The sequence below is a fragment of the Archocentrus centrarchus genome, chromosome 10 (genome assembly GCF_007364275.1).
Source record: "Archocentrus centrarchus isolate MPI-CPG fArcCen1 chromosome 10, fArcCen1, whole genome shotgun sequence".
Lineage (NCBI taxonomy): Eukaryota > Metazoa > Chordata > Actinopteri > Cichliformes > Cichlidae > Archocentrus > Archocentrus centrarchus.
The window spans coordinates 12128271-12146545 of NC_044355.1; the positions used below are offsets into that span (position 1 = coordinate 12128271).

The window sequence follows — 18275 nt, forward strand, 5'->3', positions numbered from 1 at the left end:
TATAACCCGTGGTCAGATGATGTGAATTTGAATCGCTTGCTTTATCGCGCTCAGCTGCCTCCATTAAAAATGTAAATTCAGAAGAAAGAGTTTTGTTCATGCTTGTGATCTGTCTTTTATCTACATGCACAAGGAAACAAGTTTTTAGAATAATGTGCCACAACCCTTTACAAATTAGTCAGTGATAGTTCCCTATTTTGCAACAGACATAGAACAGAGACAATAGATTACATTGTCTGCATAAAAAGCTGAGGCAATTTATGAAAATGTCCTAATGGTACTTTAAAAGAAAACCTGGGTCCTATTTTTGTAGTTTTGGCCACCATTTCTGTTTCTAATTATATCATTGCTAATTGCTAAGCTTTGGGAATGCAGGAAAGTTGCTAATAACCAGTAAAAGATACTGTACATAGGGATTATTATGAGCTGGGAATCATGCAAAGCTAGTCAAGTAAGAGTCGAGTAATAAATGTATGCATATGCTAAAATGCTCACTTTACTAGTTTCTTTGTTTTAATAAAATAATACCCATGTTATAATAAAAAGGATTTTTCGTGCTTTAATATTAGGGTTAATATGATAATTAAAAAGCAGTGTTTTTGTGGTAACGAAGCTGTCCAGTTTTGTGCAGTTGCAGTTTTGTGCAGTGTTCCCGTTGCACGCGTGTTGTAATCATTCTTTCTTTCCCCCTACTGGCCTGGCCCTCCCTCCAGCCTTCCCCACCATGGTGGACAACCATGTGAGCCACAACTACATGGGGGGAATGGAACCCAAGCCAGTTTACCCGCCACCCCAGGTTACCCCGTCCAGGTACTCGCCCGTTCCCCGCCACATGATGGGGGAGGAAGACTTCACAAGGTAGGTTACAGACCGGCTTCCTCCATGAATGATTCTCCTCCAATACATGACATTCATAAGGAAGTATGAGCATGTGAGCTTAGTCCATAGCACAGTTTGTTGATGGAGATCAGCTAATGGCCTTTTTTGATAATTTGCTGGTGAAGTCGTAGTTAAATAAATGGCTGTAAATTATGTATGTAAGTATTTTCATTTTACATGGATCTTCTTTTGTTCCTAGTAGCCTCCATTTTGTTGCTGTTGTACAAATGTTGTTGTGGTGGCTTCAAGGATACACCTGATTACTGCAGCTTAAAGTAGAGTTCTTGATGAATAAAAGAAATGCTTAGCTTGCAGTTTGCATCTCATTGGGATCCTGGTGGTGCACATGGTACTACATTATAGCTGGACAGTGTGTGACAGCTATGTGCTGAGAGAAGTCTCTTGTCACATCTTATACTTGTTATGAGTGTGTTTTACCCTTTGACCTCCTATCCAAGTACTGGATCAGAAGTATCATTCATAGGGGCTTGATTGGAGTGTCCCATGAGGCCTTGAGTCAGCTTAACCCACAGCTCTAGGGAAGAGGCTGTATTCCCTTTGTGTGTGTGTGTGTGTGTGTGTGTGTGTGTGGCCACATGCGTGTGTCTGTGTGTGTTGTAGAGTGACTGCCTTACTGGCCGAGTGTCACGTCGCCTTGTAATGTCCTTGTACAAGCTGTCTACATGACTTGTATGTGCATTTTGTCGCATCTTTGTTGGTATGTGTGCTTTATTTGTGTCCTACACTTGTCCCGTTCACTGTGATTCCTGTACCCCACAGCAGGGCTGAACCTATTTACAGTGTCATCCACAAACCTGGGGACAGCAAGGTGCCCCAGGCCCTCTACAGAGGCTTCTGTCCTTCCCCTGCTCCCTTGTGCCAAGGTCCACTCCCCTTCTCTGGCAGGTACTAACCTAGTCAATCATACCTTGCTTAGCTAACCCTCCTCTCTGTAGTTCAGCGGTTAGTAAAAGGCCAGGGCAAAGAAGCCACCAGGATTACCAGTAGTGTGTTGGGCCACATCTGTGCACATAAATAAGGGTAGAAAAGCTAATGCACAACCAAGGGAGGAGGAGGGATGGAGGGGGAAGCAGGTGATATTTATGTTGAGAGAGTTTTTTTAGTTTTCTGTCTGCATGTAAATGTTTCCCCACCTCGTGTATACTTTCCTGCTTTCAGTGTAAATTTGCTGGGGCTTTTTAGGTGTTTATGCAGCTACCACTTAATCTTTCACAGCTCAACATGAAAAAAAGTTGAAAAATAAAATACAGGATCAACAGAACATTGACTAGCGAACAAAGGAAAAGAAAATCTGATTAGTTATTGCCCTTTATGCTTCTTTTTTCCTTTTTTTTTTTTTTTTGTTGCCGCATTTTCTTTGTTCTACTTCACATATTTTAAAAGGTCTACCCCCCAATCAGTCAATATTTGATTTCTTGCTAATTTGCTCATACGTTCGAATCTCAAACAGTAGTGCTTTGTTCACCTCAGTTTAAAATGGAGTCGTACCTGCTCTTCACAAACACATCACTGCAGGAGTGCAGCCGAAAGGGCCTCACGCTCTCACAAGCTGCTCAATTCCATCTGTCAGGAGGCATTGATAAAACTAAGCCTATATCTTGAGCCAAGCTACTTTGGCTAGTGGTTACTGCTGAAAATTATAACATACATGTTACTTATGGCAAAGCTTGCATTTGTTTTTCTGTTTGGCATTACCAAATGTGGAAAAGGCCTCCTAGTGTTTGATTTTATGACACTTTTTTTCTTTTTTTAGGTATTTTTAGATCAACAGATTTGTCCATTTTCCATCACTTCATGGATGACTGAACTGATATCTGTGTGTGTGAACTAGTGTTTTTATGTATTGTGCCTATACTGTGTAACATATATACTATGCACTGAGAGTGTAAGACAGACAGACTGTGGTGTTTGAAAGGAAGGACAGAAATGAAGACTAGTGTGGCTGACAGGCGCGTTGAAATGTTTTGCCTGCTTCTCTACGTATGTAAATATAAACGCAGAGCCTGATCCTGTACAGGGCAGCAGACCAGTAGCAGCAGACAGTGCTGCAGCTGTCATGATTCATCTGCACACTGGGAAAACCAGGCCATGCACTCAGGTCTTACCCCTCTTATCACCCGTGCTGCCAGCACCAATCATACATGCATACTGTACGCTGACATGTTTGCTTACAGTGTGCTGACACACACGTGCCACGCTTTAAGTGCAATGTGCAATTATGACACTGACACATACTATACCTGTGCATATCGATCGTGTACACCGAACAAGTCATAAATCAACTGTGAAAGTGAGATCAGCCAAGATACTGTGACTATGCTTGCACTTGGATATCAGAATCAAAGGCCATTTTCTCTGAGGACATCGTGGCTGACAAACCACTTGATCCCATGATCATTCTGCTCCATCAAAGTAGCGGGCACAGGGCAGAGACCTCCTTCCAGCCCCAAAAGCTTCCTCATTGGCTCCAACCAATAAGGGTTATTTTAGATGGATGCTATAGTAGGCACAGGCTTCCACAGACGTAGAGCAGACTTGTTGTGAGGAATGAGTCAGAGCTTATATCGGCCCTCTCCCCATCTGCACATCCCCCTCAGTGGTGTCATCATCGCTGACACGTCCCCGACACCCCCTTCTCCATCTGATATTGCCCCCTTTCTGGAGATATGTTAATGCTGTAATCAGAAGCTGCTTTGAATCTTTGTTTCTGTCCACACTGGACTCGATAAGGGATAAAATCTCTATGTTTAGTATGCATGTTTGGTGTAAACATACATCTGCATGTAGTCGTGACAGGGGATGCCATCGCACAACTCACCTCTGCTAGCAGAGGTAAAGTACTGTGCAAACGTTTTAGACACTTTACATGTTTAGAGGTTTTTGATCAGCACTAAATTTATTCTGCATCTTGATAAAGAGCCCAAATATAAAGCAAGAATAATTTATTTTTTAAAAAAAAAGCATCTTCAGCAACAAGAAGAACAAGGAGTCCTGCAACAGATGGCAAGGCCCCGACAAAGCCCTGTTCTCAACATCATTGAGTCAGTCTGGGATCACACGAAGAGACAGAAGGCACCGAGACAGCCTAAATACACAAAACTGCAAGAAAGTTTTCAAAGTTGCTGGAAGAATATTGCAAAAGTATGTGCAAGAGAATTAGTGCTGTAGTCCCACCAAATATTTTGATGTCGTTTTTCAGCTTAAGGAGTTCTGTATAAAGTTAATATGGAAAAAAAAAAAACCTTCATGGCACGATTTTTAAATGCATTCTCACTTCACTTTTAGTTTGCATGTTTGCACCGAACTGTATATGACAGTGCTTCTTCTTCAGCTGCTTTGTTGTGTAAATACAGAAGCACCATTTGTGCTGTAGAAGCAGTTGAGCTAATCAGTAACATTTTGTGTCTCTTGCACACATGGAAACACAACCTTTGACTGGTTTATGCAAGAATCTGGGTGTCAGTAAGGCTTTGACCTTTGGCTGGCAATTTAAACAAGGGGTTTAAAATTAAAAGAACCACAGCTGATTCAGCTGAGTTCCCAACTAAGGTGTTAATCGTTTATTACCCAGATTTTATTCTTAGTCACAGTGAGAGGCATGGAGAATGAACAGTCTATCACCTTAGCAGTGAATATTTTCCCGTCAAATTAAATTAAAAGAACAGACTCTGAAGAAGAAGAGGTAGACACAGAAAATCCTCCCATCCATCCTTTCTCTTCTGCTTATCCAATTCATTGTCACATGGGGGCTGGAGCCTTTCCCAGCTACCATAGGGTGAGGGGCAGGGTACATCCTGGACAGGACGCCAGTCTGTCGCAGGGCTAAAACAGAGAGGCAGACAACCATTCACACAGAAAATCTATGGGTAAAATTTAGGCAGTGAAAAGGAAGACAGAATATGGTGCATCCCTGTGAACATACGCTGAAGTAATCTGTTTTGGAGATGGGGAGCGATAATGTGCTGCAATAGGTAGTGTCTGTCTGTGGAGAAAATGGCATCCATCTGCAGTGTCCACCATTAATCAGCCAAGCAGAGCCAATTACTGGGCTGAGTCCAGGGCAGCATGACCTGCTGAACCCTGCAGCCCAGATATCCATTCAGAGCTTTAGGACTGCACTGCAACCACCTTAGCCGGAAAACTGAAGCACACTGGGAAAATATAGCAGTGGGAGGGGAGGGTGGGTTCTGAATTAGAGAATTGGCTGGGCAGAGAGAAAAGGTTTTTGCCACGCAATGACTGTTTACATTCCTGGCATGGATGAAAAGGCGGAGGGGTGGGATGGGATGGAGGTGGATGGGGGAGGAGGGAGGTTTTGTGATAGAAAGGGAGGACTTGATCCCTGCCTTTAAAACTGTAGGAATTCACTCCCACTTTCCATGTAACTGACCAAACAGTTCACATCCTGTGTACAATCACATACACACATACCACATTGGAGAGCAGCAGCAACTGTTAAGAAAAGCATCTGTCAAAACTGTTCCACGGAACGTCACTGTGTTAAGGATGCAGTCAGGACATAGACTAAAGGGGGTGTCAAATCAAAAGTCATGAAAGTCATGAAAGTCAGGCCATGAGCTCCTCTTTTGTTTACACTGGCAAATTAGCAAGGAGCTTCTGGGAATATATCTGCCCAGTCTCCAGAGGGCCAGGCTGACAGATAGGAATGCTGGTGTGCTGGATTGGAGGGGGGCTGAACCTGCAGCAGCATCACAGCAGAGACGAAGGGACTGTGTCAAAGGGGATCAAACATGGATAATCTCTTGTCCATCCTAATTATTCCAGATGCAAGACAGGGGTGATTTTTATTTATTTTGCTTTTTCCTGTAGAATGGAAGATTTATTTTTGTTTTGTGGGACTGTTAGGGTTAAGCCTCTTGCCTTACTGGTGATAGAGAGCGAGCAACTGTCACAGCCTGAAGAGGAGCTGTTTCCCATCACATCACACAAGAATGAGATAGGGAACACAAGGCCCAGATCCCAGCAGTTTCTAAAATTGTAGTCCACTTCACTGCGGAAGGCCGGACAGGAAGAAGGGTCTGGAGCAATGCTTAGCTGAGATGAGCAATGTGGCATAGCGAACATGTTCACGGTCAACATCTCATCTTCCATGTCGCTGGTGAGGAGCTTGCCTGAACGCACAGTTAGGAAATGCTCTTTCAGAAGTAAGCACCGGTTCTGGATCCTCAGGTAACCATGGAGATTTGTGTGCCTTGTCATGCTGAGATGAAAAGCTTTAGATGGAAAGTGTGGTTATTTTAAGCTTGACTTGTGTGAAGGCGAGCGAGCTGTTTTAGCATATTCAAAGGCAGTTACCACTTACCTAATTCTGAAAGGCTATGGATAAAACTAGGAGCATACTGAAGCAATGTTATGAGCCTCATCAGCGCAGTCATACATAATCTTTCCCTGAATGTTTTTGGTAGGCAGGACCAAGAGTCAACTATATGGATATTGCTGTGTAATGCTCTTAGTAAAACTCTGCATCTCTGCAAAGTTCAGTTCATTTAAAACGCATAGCAGTCTTTCTTTAGGCACTATGTTACCATTCAGGAGTTTCCAACCTTTTTTCCAGTCGCTCAGGGGCATGATTCTGAAAGTCTGGAATGCTGCCTCGGCTGCCATCAATGGGAAAATGGTCTTAACAGCAACTCTGAGCGCAGCCATTAGGGATTGAGTAGGAATTGTTCCTGTCGACCGCAGGCTGCGTACCGCGAGAGAAGACCACTAATGGGAACCATGCAGTGTTTTCTGTTGAGAGAGGAAACTGTGCGTTTTGTGTGCATGCATGTGTGTTTATGTGTGTTTATATGTTCATTTGTATAGAAAATCTCTGCGTGCATGTGTGTGTGTGTGTGTGTGTGTGTGTGTGTGTGTGTGTGAGAAAGAGAGCAAGTCGACTGTTGGGCTTCCCAGAGTGTGTGTGGGTGTGTTTGCATTTGTGTGAAGTGTGTTCTCAGAGGGCTTTTGCCTGGACTGTAGCAGCGGTTTGGCCTCTCTAGCATCTTAAAACTGAGGCAGTCTGAATAGCCTCCTGGAGGATGAGTCATAGTGGCTAAAGCTAAAACAGCGCTTCAGCAGGTTTGTCGAACAGGAGGCGGCTCATTGTACACTGATACGAGTGGGTGTTTAAGTGTTGACACGTGTGTACATTTCCATAAGATGTAGCCAATAGATGACAGGCATTTGGACCCAATCATGTTGCTGCTTGTTTTATTGTAATGAGTTAACAGTGTTGTGCATGGTTTTATGCATGGTTATTATGTGGTTAATCATTGTTTTCTACCAGTGAGTGGTGTCCTGCACATAAATCATTTAAATGTTCTATTTAAAGTTCAAGTATATAAACAGAGTGAATCTACAATAAAACATCTGCAGGCCTGCTGCATGTAGCTGCCTAAACTGGACACACTTGACATTTTGAGATCATTCACATAACAAACCAGTAGTCAGAGGCTGGGTTTTTTTTAAACAGCCTCTCTGTATACCCCTCTATTCATGCTACTTCTATTTCAGTTTTGGTCACATCTCTTTCCTGTGGTCTCTCTTGTATGCTCTCCTTCCTGTCCTTCACCCTGACACCGCCACTCTGTTTGACAGGGAGCCAAGGAAGGTGGTGCTGCACAAGGGCTCTACTGGTCTGGGCTTCAACATCGTTGGTGGGGAGGATGGAGAAGGGATCTTCGTCTCCTTCATCCTGGCCGGAGGCCCAGCTGACCTGAGCGGGGAGCTGAGGAGGGGTGACCGCATTCTCTCGGTCAGTACTTCAGCTTCAAGCTTTCTATTTACCAACATCAACAACTGAAACAAGTTTGAGGCAGTGGGATTTTTTTGGCCAAGTCCCACTGTCAGAATAATCATGATAACATTAAGGAGGGACTGTGTTTAGAAATCCAGCAAATATCTGCCAGCCGGAATGTCCTTGAGCAGGATATTAAATCCAAAACCTCTCTTAGGGAGCTTAGCTGCCCTCCGCCCTGAACTCTGTGTGTTTGGATGGTTTATTCTCATACTGCTTGTAATCTGGCAGTATGTTGCATCATGTATGAAAAAAAATTAGTCAGTCTAAGGATGAATGATGACACATCAGCTAGTAACATTAAAAAAAATAAAATTTTCATACATACTTACTCCAGTCAGTTAATTTTATTACAAAGGCAATTCTTATCTAAACAGGTTGAAATGAAACCATCTAGTGTGAGGATAACCCTTATTCTTTGCTGCCTTTGTTTTTCTGTACGGGTCTCAAAGATTACATGAGCCAGCCATCTTTCAAATCTAATCAGTTTTCTAACCAAATGTCTCCTTATCTGCTTTTTTTCTTTTTAACAGGTGAATGGCGTGAACCTAAGGAATGCCACACATGAGCAGGCAGCCGCAGCACTGAAGAGAGCTGGGCAGACGGTCACCATCATTGCTCAATACAGGCCTGAAGGTAAGACCCTAGTGTCTCATATTGTGTGAATATGGCATCGTACCAAGATGGGTCTTAAACTCTGAAGTCATATAAGTAATTCAGTTTAACTTGCTCCTGCTCCCGTGCAAACTATGATGCCTCGAAATTCCTATTAAATCAGATGCAATGCAGTATATACTTGAAATGACAGATATTCATGTCAAACAAGGCAAAAGTTTTTAAAAAATTAGGGCAGTGTATGTGCAAATTTTTGTAACCGTATGTGTGACAAACTTTAGACTGCTCAGTTTCTAACAGTTTTATCCCTCATCCTTGATAAGGTCATCTCATGAAAACAGCTCTGGCTGTGAGCACAGAAGCCCCATCCACCTGCTGTTCAAACCTTCTGTTTGATACGTCCAGCCAATTAGAAAAAAGCAGGCTTAAAGAGCGGTGAAAGGTGGTTAGAAAGGCTCATTTCAGGCAGTGGGGTGAACTGGGATGCTGCAGCAAGGTCTAGCAAATGTAAAGCTTCAGTAATTATTTTGCAGCTTTTAAAAAATAAATCTACTCATATGTTGTAATAGGTAAAGCTACCTAGCAGTATGTAAATAATTAAAATCAGCTCCAGCAATATTAAAATGATACAAATTAAATAATCAATTATTATTATTATTCTGCGTGATAAGTTATTTTACTTTTGGTACTTTAAGGATTAGGATTGTGCCTTTTACCGCAGTAAAGAGTCTAAAAACTTGTTTTACTCCTTTGCAAAACAGTTTAAATCGTGGTGCAATGCCTTTTTTTTTTATGTGACGTATCTGTGTCGAGAAACAGTATGAAATGTTTCTTCCATTGTGTTTATTTCTGATCAGATATTACGATTTCCTGTGGTCCAGTCTTGCCTTTTTGTCCCCCACCCCAACCAACCAACCAACCCTCTGCTCTGTGCACTTAAACGTTGCATTGTGGGAAATGTAGGAATCATTGTTTTAAAGCTCATATCAGGCACTGAAAGTCGATATCTCGGCTTCGGATGCTTCAGCTGTTTATTATACATGTCCCTAGTAAGCCCAGCTTCATGAAAGTGCAGTACTGAAGTGGCTGAGAAACCACTTTAATGGTGTAGTCGGGTTTACCTGGGGCGGTAGACCATGCTCAATCAGATCGGGCTGCAAACGAGGGCAGCGCAGCGGATAGGCCGGCTTTTAAGCGAGTATTCAGTGAGGGGCGGCTCTTGCGGTAGCAGCTTGAAGTGTTGAGCCAACTGCAAGGCGGGCAAACGAAACCGCTGTTGTCCTTCCCTGTTCAAACTCTGGGCCGCCTGTTTGTACACACAAGCCCGGACGGCGATGGAAAGAGTCGAATAAGCGGAAAGTTGCGAGCTCCGCTTCCATTTGGACACCAGAGGAAACTTTAAATGCGCCCGAAGTGAAGAGGTAGAAAGAGGCAAACTTTTATGTCTACCAGCCTGTGCGGGTGATGATGGGGGATGGGCTCGGATACAACAGCAGAAGCCGCATGAACTCCCTAATGGCTGGATGAAGAAATTACCGGCTGCCACAGCGAGATAATAGCCACGGTTTTCTCTAACGAAGGTGAGACCAAGGTCGAAGGTGTCGGCAAACACTGACGGGTTGAAACAATAACAAAGAGAGAGTTACATTGTAGAACGTGTTTCTAATAGTTGCTAGTATAGCGAGTAGTTTGCTGCTCTTTTTAGGTGTATTTTAATTCTTGGAATGGAGAGTAAAAATGATGTCCTAACAAAGCCTCTATGTAGTATTATGGATACTCGCTTTATATCAGCCTTAAAATCAATGTGTTACGGTGTCAGACATGTGATAGCCTCGCCCATACTGTTGTTAACACGACTATTTATTCGGTAAGCTACAGCCATTACCTGGACTCCATTCAGCTTTATGACTGTGTCGCCATTTTTCCACTTAAAAGCTACTTGTAGGCAGGTGAAGTCGTTTTAGGTTGTAAATTATACCCCTGAGAGAGAATTCATTCAACAGTTGCTTTACTGTTCTTATGTAACCTAAACCTATAGGTGGGGGCACAGAGGTGTGTGTGTGTGTGTGTGTGTGTGTGTGTGTGTGTGTGTGTGTGTGTGTGTGTGTGTGTGAGACGACCTCACCTGCACATTACAACCTCAGGTCTGTTTTCCATGCTGTCTAAAGCAGAATTCATGCGTTGCACCTATTTCCGACTTTAGTAGTTTATTCAACAAAATGGCACCACTCTTTCCTTTAATGGTGAATTAAAGCTTGGCTGTGAATTGCAGCTCCATATCTCCATATCTGTTTCCGCCACTCTTTGTAGGTGTACTTGAACACACTGCACTTAATACTGTAACAACAATGGAGAGGATATTGTGAGCTTAATGTCTAGGCTGAGTTCTCGGCTTGGACTATGACAGGAATGCAAAGGGGCATAAGTTGTAGCATGCTCTCGCCATATTTCTTTCTCTTTCAATAAAGCATCAGCCTCAACTGTGCAGTAACTCTCCAAGGTTACTGAAACTGAAGTGGAGTGGGATCTGTGAGGGAGATTGGGACTAAAGCCTAAGAAAGGCACAGCCTGAGATCAAAAACTGACAATAGTGTGGTGTAGGGTTTCTTCCATGTGAGTTTATGTTGTCTCCCATGTCAGGTCATTCAGGCAGCTTCTTGAATAATGATGTGGTGAGAAGAGAAGAAGCTTTGTTTTCTATACCAAATCATGCTTTCGGCCCTGTGCCCCCTTTGTGACTCAGTGATAGACAATTATCTGTTTGTATACAGTTCTTAACTACTCTAAACGAACAAGTCGAGTGCTGGCAAATGATTGACTTCCTGCATCCCCTCCGGTGACCTGAGATCTTTTGCCAGTAATTCTGCTGGCATCCTAAAGCGGTGTGTGACATGATGTTCATTTGAGTTTGGAGCAGGAGGAACCCCCAGTGAGCAGTACAAGGACAGTCAATCTGGGGGGAAGTAGAGAGAGTGAGAGCTAGTTTGTGCCAGGCAAAATGCCTGGAGTATACTCTCTGGGGCCGGGGCCTGAGCATCCATGGGCCTGTGATCGAAGGCCAGCACTATAACTACAAGAAGCCACAATGGAGCCCACAGGCTGCGGTGGGAGGCCCCCCAACTCTCAATGGCTTTCTGGAACATTGCCAGTCCTTAAACTCACATTAGGGATGGAAGTGAAGGGTGTATATCCACACACTGCCCTGCCCCAACATCAATGAGTGTAATTACTCTAAAATCTTTGCATTTAAGGAGTGGGAGGAGAGCCATGAAGGAAATGTTACCCTTCATGCACCCTCATTAAACTCACAAGTGTACATTATGGGCTTTTGTAAAAATATTTTAGGCAGGGTCTACATGTACCTTCCACACTGTAATATCAGGGAAAGGGGGTTTGTACGTTCCCTGGCTCGACTATTCCTGTCAACATAACGCACGCTCACATTACAAGTACATGCCTGCTGTGTTGCATAACTGGATCAAAAGCAAAGCGACCGTCCCCCAAAATAAAAAAGCTGTTCGACTAATGAGGACACGCAGTGGGAGTGAGAGGTGCAGAATAGTCCCAGTTTCTATTAGCTGTCTTTTCTTCCTATGGGTCACTCCTAAAAATACAGGCTATCTCATGAGTATTAATCGCTTTAAGAAACCAGGATTTAACATTTATAATTATGGACTAAAGATGGGCTTGTGAGTAGAGATGTCAGCGAATGATTTGTGTTAGATTGATCCCCTTTAAGAGCTCGGCTAGTCTTGAATGTATCAATCGATAACCTGACTTGTTCTTAACCAGATAGGCATAGCTGTTCTTAAATGAAGAGGCTTATCAGATAATGGGGGCCGGTTTCTATTTTTTTGAAAGCATTTCCTGTTAGAGAGGCCGCAGCCTGTTTTCTTGGTACTGTATGATGTAGCCAGTGCAAATGAAAGAATTCTGTTTTTATCTTTTAAGCTTTGTCAGCCATTTGTTAAATGGCATGTGGCTGAGAAACAGCAGGAGAAGCTATTTTGAGTGATGACATCATTTTTTTTTTTAATCTTATGACTCAGTTGCTTTTACACTTTACAGGTGTTTATTTAATGTCTTAAATACCCACATGGGTTCTACTGCAGGTATTACCTTGACAATGATGACATCAAGTTAAAATTGTTAATGTAGACCCTTCCCAGACTGTGAGAGCAGACTCTTTTGGGCTGATTATTAACATGGCCAGCACACCGTTATATACATTGATTTGATTTGCATCTTTGCTTGTGAATGATCAGATGATTAAATACTATTGTTATAGGAGATTTGGATTTGTACTCATTTGTTTTAGATTTTATCGTATTTCCGCACTGTCCAGGCACACTGGTGATAGATTTGCTTGTGTTACTCTAGCTCCATGTGCTCGATATTTTAGCAAGGACTAACAATCAATACAGAGCTTAGGTTTCAGTACAGTGGTGGTGTTATCATGTGTTGCTGTTGTGGATGATTTGTGACCCTCATTCACCAGCATCACAGCTCACAGCCTGCTCTTTTTAAAGGGGAGCTATAATGATTTTCCTTATTTTCTTTTGATATATAATAAAATATGCTGTTATAATGGTCAGTGCTTATAACAAACATGAGCAAAGATACAAATAATGAGGTGAGTGAATGTACGGTAAAAACACTTGGTCTCACAGTTTTTCCCTTCTCTTTGCTTTTTATTATGTCAGTGATATCAGATATCTCTAATATGGTCATCTCAGGAATACAGCTCTGGCTGTGAGCATAGAGATCCCACCCACCTGCTGTTTGTGAGGGGCAGCCAGTCAGAAGAAAGTTGGTCTAATGGGGAAGGGAAAAGAGCAGTACCAAAGCCCCATAAAAGCTAAATAATTATTCAGAATTGTGACTCATGCAAAGCTACTCTACTAGCACCGCTTATATCATCTGACTACAGAACTGCTGGCAATAATTTAATTTTAAACACAGTGTTAATGTTTTTAAAGTTTTCCTGTCAGTCACATAGTTAATGTGTTATGCTATACACAGATTTGCTGCACAATTTATGTATTCTGATGTCGCCATTATCAACAAGGTGTGGCAGCAATTTATGGTTATCTTATGGTTCCCACACTATCTTCCCCCAGAGGCTTAACACTGATTGTAGTTCTGCTCCTCCTCAGTGGTCACTGTACTTTAGTTAAATGAATAATTTGGATGTTAGAAATTTGATCAAGCTAATCATTTATCTTTATCACCCATGCTGTAGATAGACCTTGCCCTGTGTTATTAGCACAGTTCTCAAGTTGGTGGCATTGTAAAGCAGGTCTCTCTGTATTTAGCTACTCTTTGTCTTCTCCCTCAGCCCCTCCTCTCCCAAGCTGCAGCTTCTTGTGCTTCGTTTCTCTCCTCTCTCCTGTGCCTGAAAGCCAAGTGGACTAGTCTGAATGGCTGTTTCCGCGTGCGCTGTCCCTGTTCTAGGAGTGCTACACTGTTGCTGTTGGTTACAGGCAGTCAGGCGGTGTCTGGTTACCTCACCTTGCAGCGTCACTCTGTTGTATTGTTAACCCTTTGAGTAGAGATCAGGGTGGAGCACTGTCACCGGGCCTGGGCCGGATCCATGTTTGCTTTGAATATCCTTTTGGTTTCGGCAGGGGGTTATAGATCAGCAACCTGAAGCTTGTTTTTGCACCTGCTCAGAATTTTCCGGGAGCTTGGACTAACTACAGCTAAATCATCTTTGTAGGCGTAGGTGTTTGTTTTTCAAGGCTGCTTCTAGGTTTGTTTGACAGAATATGGACTTTGATCTCTTGTTCACATTACAGGAAATGTTGCCAGCTATTGATGATTAATCTGTGAGGTACCCCTACAGGCATGCCAGTCAACCAGATATGTTGAATAAATTTGGATGATATTCTCTTCCGCTGGTTTTTTTTCATAGGTTAATTAATATCAGGGCATAGATGTGTCATCATTACAGCAATATTCCATCTTATCACATGCCAGTAATTATTTCATTCTGTTGTAGACAACTACATTTCTGTATGTGCAAGCTGTGCGGCATGAAGCAGTGGAATAGAGGGTAAATTTAAATGACAAAATTGGTTGTTCACAGTGCTGTCTTTAAACTGCTCCAGCACATCCTTTGTGTGATCACATGAGCACCTTAGCCTACTTGTTTTTCTGGCTGCATCTGCTGGTCTGTTTATCTGGCTGTGTGCTGCATGGTGCGGTGGCCTTGCTTGTTCCAGCAGCCTGGGCCCAGAGCTCGCTGTGCACAGCAGGCTAATGAGAGCATTCTTAATGAGCAGGTCCAGGTGGATTCATACATCATCCCTGTGCTCCTGAGCAGCAACTGGATTTACACTCCTATGACAAATGGTCATGCATTTGAAATTGTTGGAGGCCTTTGCTTTTTTTAACCACACTAAAGAGCCTGTGTTGAACCTAATTAATCTGTATAATTAATCACCTGACATGAAAGATGACTGGATGTGTGAGGCAGATCTGTGATAAACCATCAGTTCCCGGGGTCATTAATCAGCCTAAGGATTCACTCAACTTTCCTCTCTTTACTCTAGCTCAGTCCAGCACTAACCGAGGCACAGTTCTCCAATTATATTCCAGCAAAACAAGAAGGCAGGGTCCAATGCTCTGTGGTCTCTTTATTTAAGATGTAATGTACCAAGTTAACTTTGAGCGTATTATCCTGAAAGTCCAAAGGGGAAGTGCATGCTCAAGAACCTATTTTCATGGCGCTGCTGACACAGTTCTTGTTTGTTTCTTCCAACACAGAGTATAGTCGCTTTGAGTCCAAGATCCACGACCTGAGGGAGCAGATGATGAACAGCAGCATGAGCTCAGGATCAGGCTCCCTGCGCACCAGTGAGAAGCGCTCCCTATATGTCAGGTAACGTCAGCACATACCTACACCCACACACACGCACATTTGTACTCACTACGTGAACTTCTAAGATCTCACTCTTGCATAACAAACCTCAAATGTCTGCAGGGGAGGATAAAGCCTGAACACACGTGTTGTCAAAATCTGTCACACTGTCAGAGTACAGCAGCATGACATAAATGCCAGAGATCGCAATATAAAAAAAATTTTTTTCCTGGAGGTTTTCGTATGATATAATTTATTTCAGGATTCATACTATTTATCGCTATCTAAAGAATGATGGGCAGACATTCTTCGTTGCTGTTTTGATGCCTGCTATGACATTGACTTTGTTTAATGTCGATTGACAGGGGAGCTTATTGAGGTGACCTGGGTTATGACACTTTGGGCAAGTTGCCATACTGGATGGCAGCTCATTTAGGAATTGAAACAGGTGGCAACCTTCTGCTCACATAAATGCAGTGAGTCGCACGGCTCAAAGTGAAAGGACTGTGTGATGTAACATCATAGTCCAAGTGCTTCCCCATATTTTTGCTGAAGCACTAATTCACTTCAACTATCAGAATATTCAAACTACTCCTGAAATTGGCATTGGACTTTGACTGGGATGTCTTAAAAGTACATAGGTGTTATTTTATTGGAGGTCTGCTATAGTCGGAGGAGTGTTCTGACTAATGCCTCTCCTATAGAGGCATGTAGAGCCTAGTCTGCTCCTGTGCAGGTGACTAAGCCCGCAGTTATGTAGGAATAGCTGTCTAGTTTTGCTGTCCACCCAGCCTCAGGAATGCAGAGGCCTTTAGTGAGAAAAGTGCACATTAAAAAAAAGTACCACTAGTACTCATACAGTCTGTGTTAAGGTGCCATAAAAAGGCTAAGGGAAAGAATTTGATTATCACTTATCAACCTGTGTCGAAAGTACATTTGTTTCCTTGGTGAACACAAAATGATAAACTAGATTGCACCATGACAGTTTCATCATTATTGTTTATGTATTGTCATTCCCAGTTTCAGTTGGCAGGAGCAGGCTGGCTTAAGTCTTTAAAACAGAGGAGAAAAATGCAAGTTGGGTTCAGCCTGTCTGTCCACTGGAGTGTGGCTTATGGCCCGTAGATATAGGCTTGTGGGGTCAAGGGAAGTTTCAACCTGAAAAGCAGGTAGTATTACCTTCAGTTGTGGCTGTGCATTTACCTGTCAGACAAGATAGTGACGCACTTACACAGACCAGAAATGGTGTATGGTGAAGTGGAAAGTATGTGGCATTAAGAAGAAATGGAAAATTATGAAAGGCATGCTTTAGTTTGAAGCAGCTGTCTGTGGAACTTTTCAAAACCATATTGTTAAATATATAAACTAGTTCAATTCAAATGTAATTGTATATGACTGACTAAACGAGTGACGGGTCTAAATATATCAGATACAGCTTTCCTAATGTCCACATATTTTAAATGCAGTCAAATCACATCCCACATGCAAGCAATGCGAAGTAACAGACAAAGTAACAAAGAGCAATTATGTAATACTGCAGAGTCATAACTGTCATTTTGTGCCAACTTTGAACGCTCAGTACAGTAATTTGATCGTGGTGCTTGTGGAGTCTTTACACAGAAATTCAAGATGAAAGAGTGTAACCAAAGGCTTTGTTTTTACAGAGCTTTGTTTGACTACGATCGAACGAGGGACAGCTGTCTGCCCAGCCAAGGCCTGAGCTTCTCTTATGGGGATATCCTTCATGTCATAAATGCCTCTGATGATGAGTGGTGGCAGGCGAGGCTTGTCACACCTCACGGAGAGAGTGAGCAGATTGGGGTCATTCCAAGCAAGAAAAGGTAGCGGCACTCTTCATTTGGAGCAGTGTACTAATTCCAGACGAGGCTAATGTGATGAGTCCCATTCATGCCCAGCCTGAACTTCAAATATTTCTTTCTTTCACTAGAGTGGAGAAGAAGGAGCGGGCCAGGTTAAAAACGGTCAAGTTCCACGCCAGGACAGGCATGATTGAGTCTAACAGGGTAAGTGTAGAGGCCCAGCTGCTCCCTGCCCTGGTGCCAGAGTGGCTGTCTTCAGAGCTGCTGCTGGGCTCCCAGGGAGATGGCCTACTTCCCCCTGAGTGTGGGAAAGGGACCAGCACCTGCTCACTGAAGCAAGCACAAAAAGCGCTCATATTACTATATAGATTACACAGAAGCTCCATGAAGAGGAAGATGTTTCTCTAACCTCCACAGCTTGTGCACTCAATGAGATTAAGAAATGTGTACTTGCAAAACATCTGTCAGATGATGATCTGTCAGATGTCATTTTCAGAAATATTAATCAGCTGTAATGTTGTCTTTAGTATCATCTATTATGCAAGGAGACACAAATTTATTGAAATTGTTTAATTTGGTAAACAGACACCTGTTTCCTTCACATTGATGTGCCATTCATTTCCACCCATTACCTGCTTCTCATTTTCATTATTTAATGTGAATTGTTTACATTTCATTTGTTTTTGTTTTTTTGATTTTTGCATGAGTGTTGAACTACCTTCATTGAAGCCCATTCTGTTTTTTTCACCCTCTCATTGAACCTCCCCCCTTCCTCCCCTCTCTCACCCACACATCAACTAGCAGCCAGTCAAAGTAAAGCGCAAAAAAAGCTTCAACCTCTCACGCAAGTTCCCGTTTTACAAGAGCAAGGAGAATATTGTGCAGGAGTTGGTGGAGTCTGAACGTGAGTACCAGCTGTGTGAGCAGGGGGTGTGTGTGTGTGCGGGGGGGAGGGTGTTATTTTCATCCTTTTCCCCTTCATGCTTCAATTCTGTTTCTCAACTTTCATCTTTCCGCTCACCTCCAGGGATGGTTTGTGTGATGGCACCACTCTCATCCCTTTCTCACTGTCCCAGAGAGAGATGCCCCACATGCATGAGCCAGCATTGCCAGGCTGTGGGGGGGTTCTCTCTGGTGTGTCTATGCATCTGTCTGTGGGCTCCAGAGGAGTGTCTTAACTGTGTGTGTGCGCTGCCCGCTGCGTGTGTTCTTGGCTGTATTAACACACACGCCTTCTAATGCTGCGATGCTACTCCTTGTATAAGGCCTGATCAATTTT

The 18275-nt window shown here is 43.0% G+C and overlaps 1 protein-coding gene across 12 annotated transcripts in view; it reads left to right on the forward strand.

The window, feature by feature from the left end:
• LOC115787285 (disks large homolog 3) overlaps positions 1 to 18275 on the forward strand; it is a 59653-nt gene that overhangs the window by 35282 nt on the left and 6096 nt on the right. For 2 of the 12 annotated variants that reach the window (XM_030739900.1, XM_030739906.1), the window contains exons 8-14: positions 714 to 858; positions 7501 to 7657; positions 8233 to 8335; positions 15083 to 15197; positions 16841 to 17017; positions 17125 to 17200; positions 17798 to 17900. In XM_030739900.1, the coding sequence (XP_030595760.1) occupies positions 714 to 858; positions 7501 to 7657; positions 8233 to 8335; positions 15083 to 15197; positions 16841 to 17017; positions 17125 to 17200; positions 17798 to 17900 (876 nt within the window). Of the gene's footprint in view, positions 1 to 695; positions 859 to 7500; positions 7658 to 8232; positions 8336 to 15082; positions 15198 to 16840; positions 17018 to 17124; positions 17201 to 17797; positions 17901 to 18275 lie in introns of all 12 variants that reach the window. The other 10 variants (XM_030739909.1, XM_030739910.1, XM_030739898.1 and 7 more) reach the window with 5 other exon arrangements.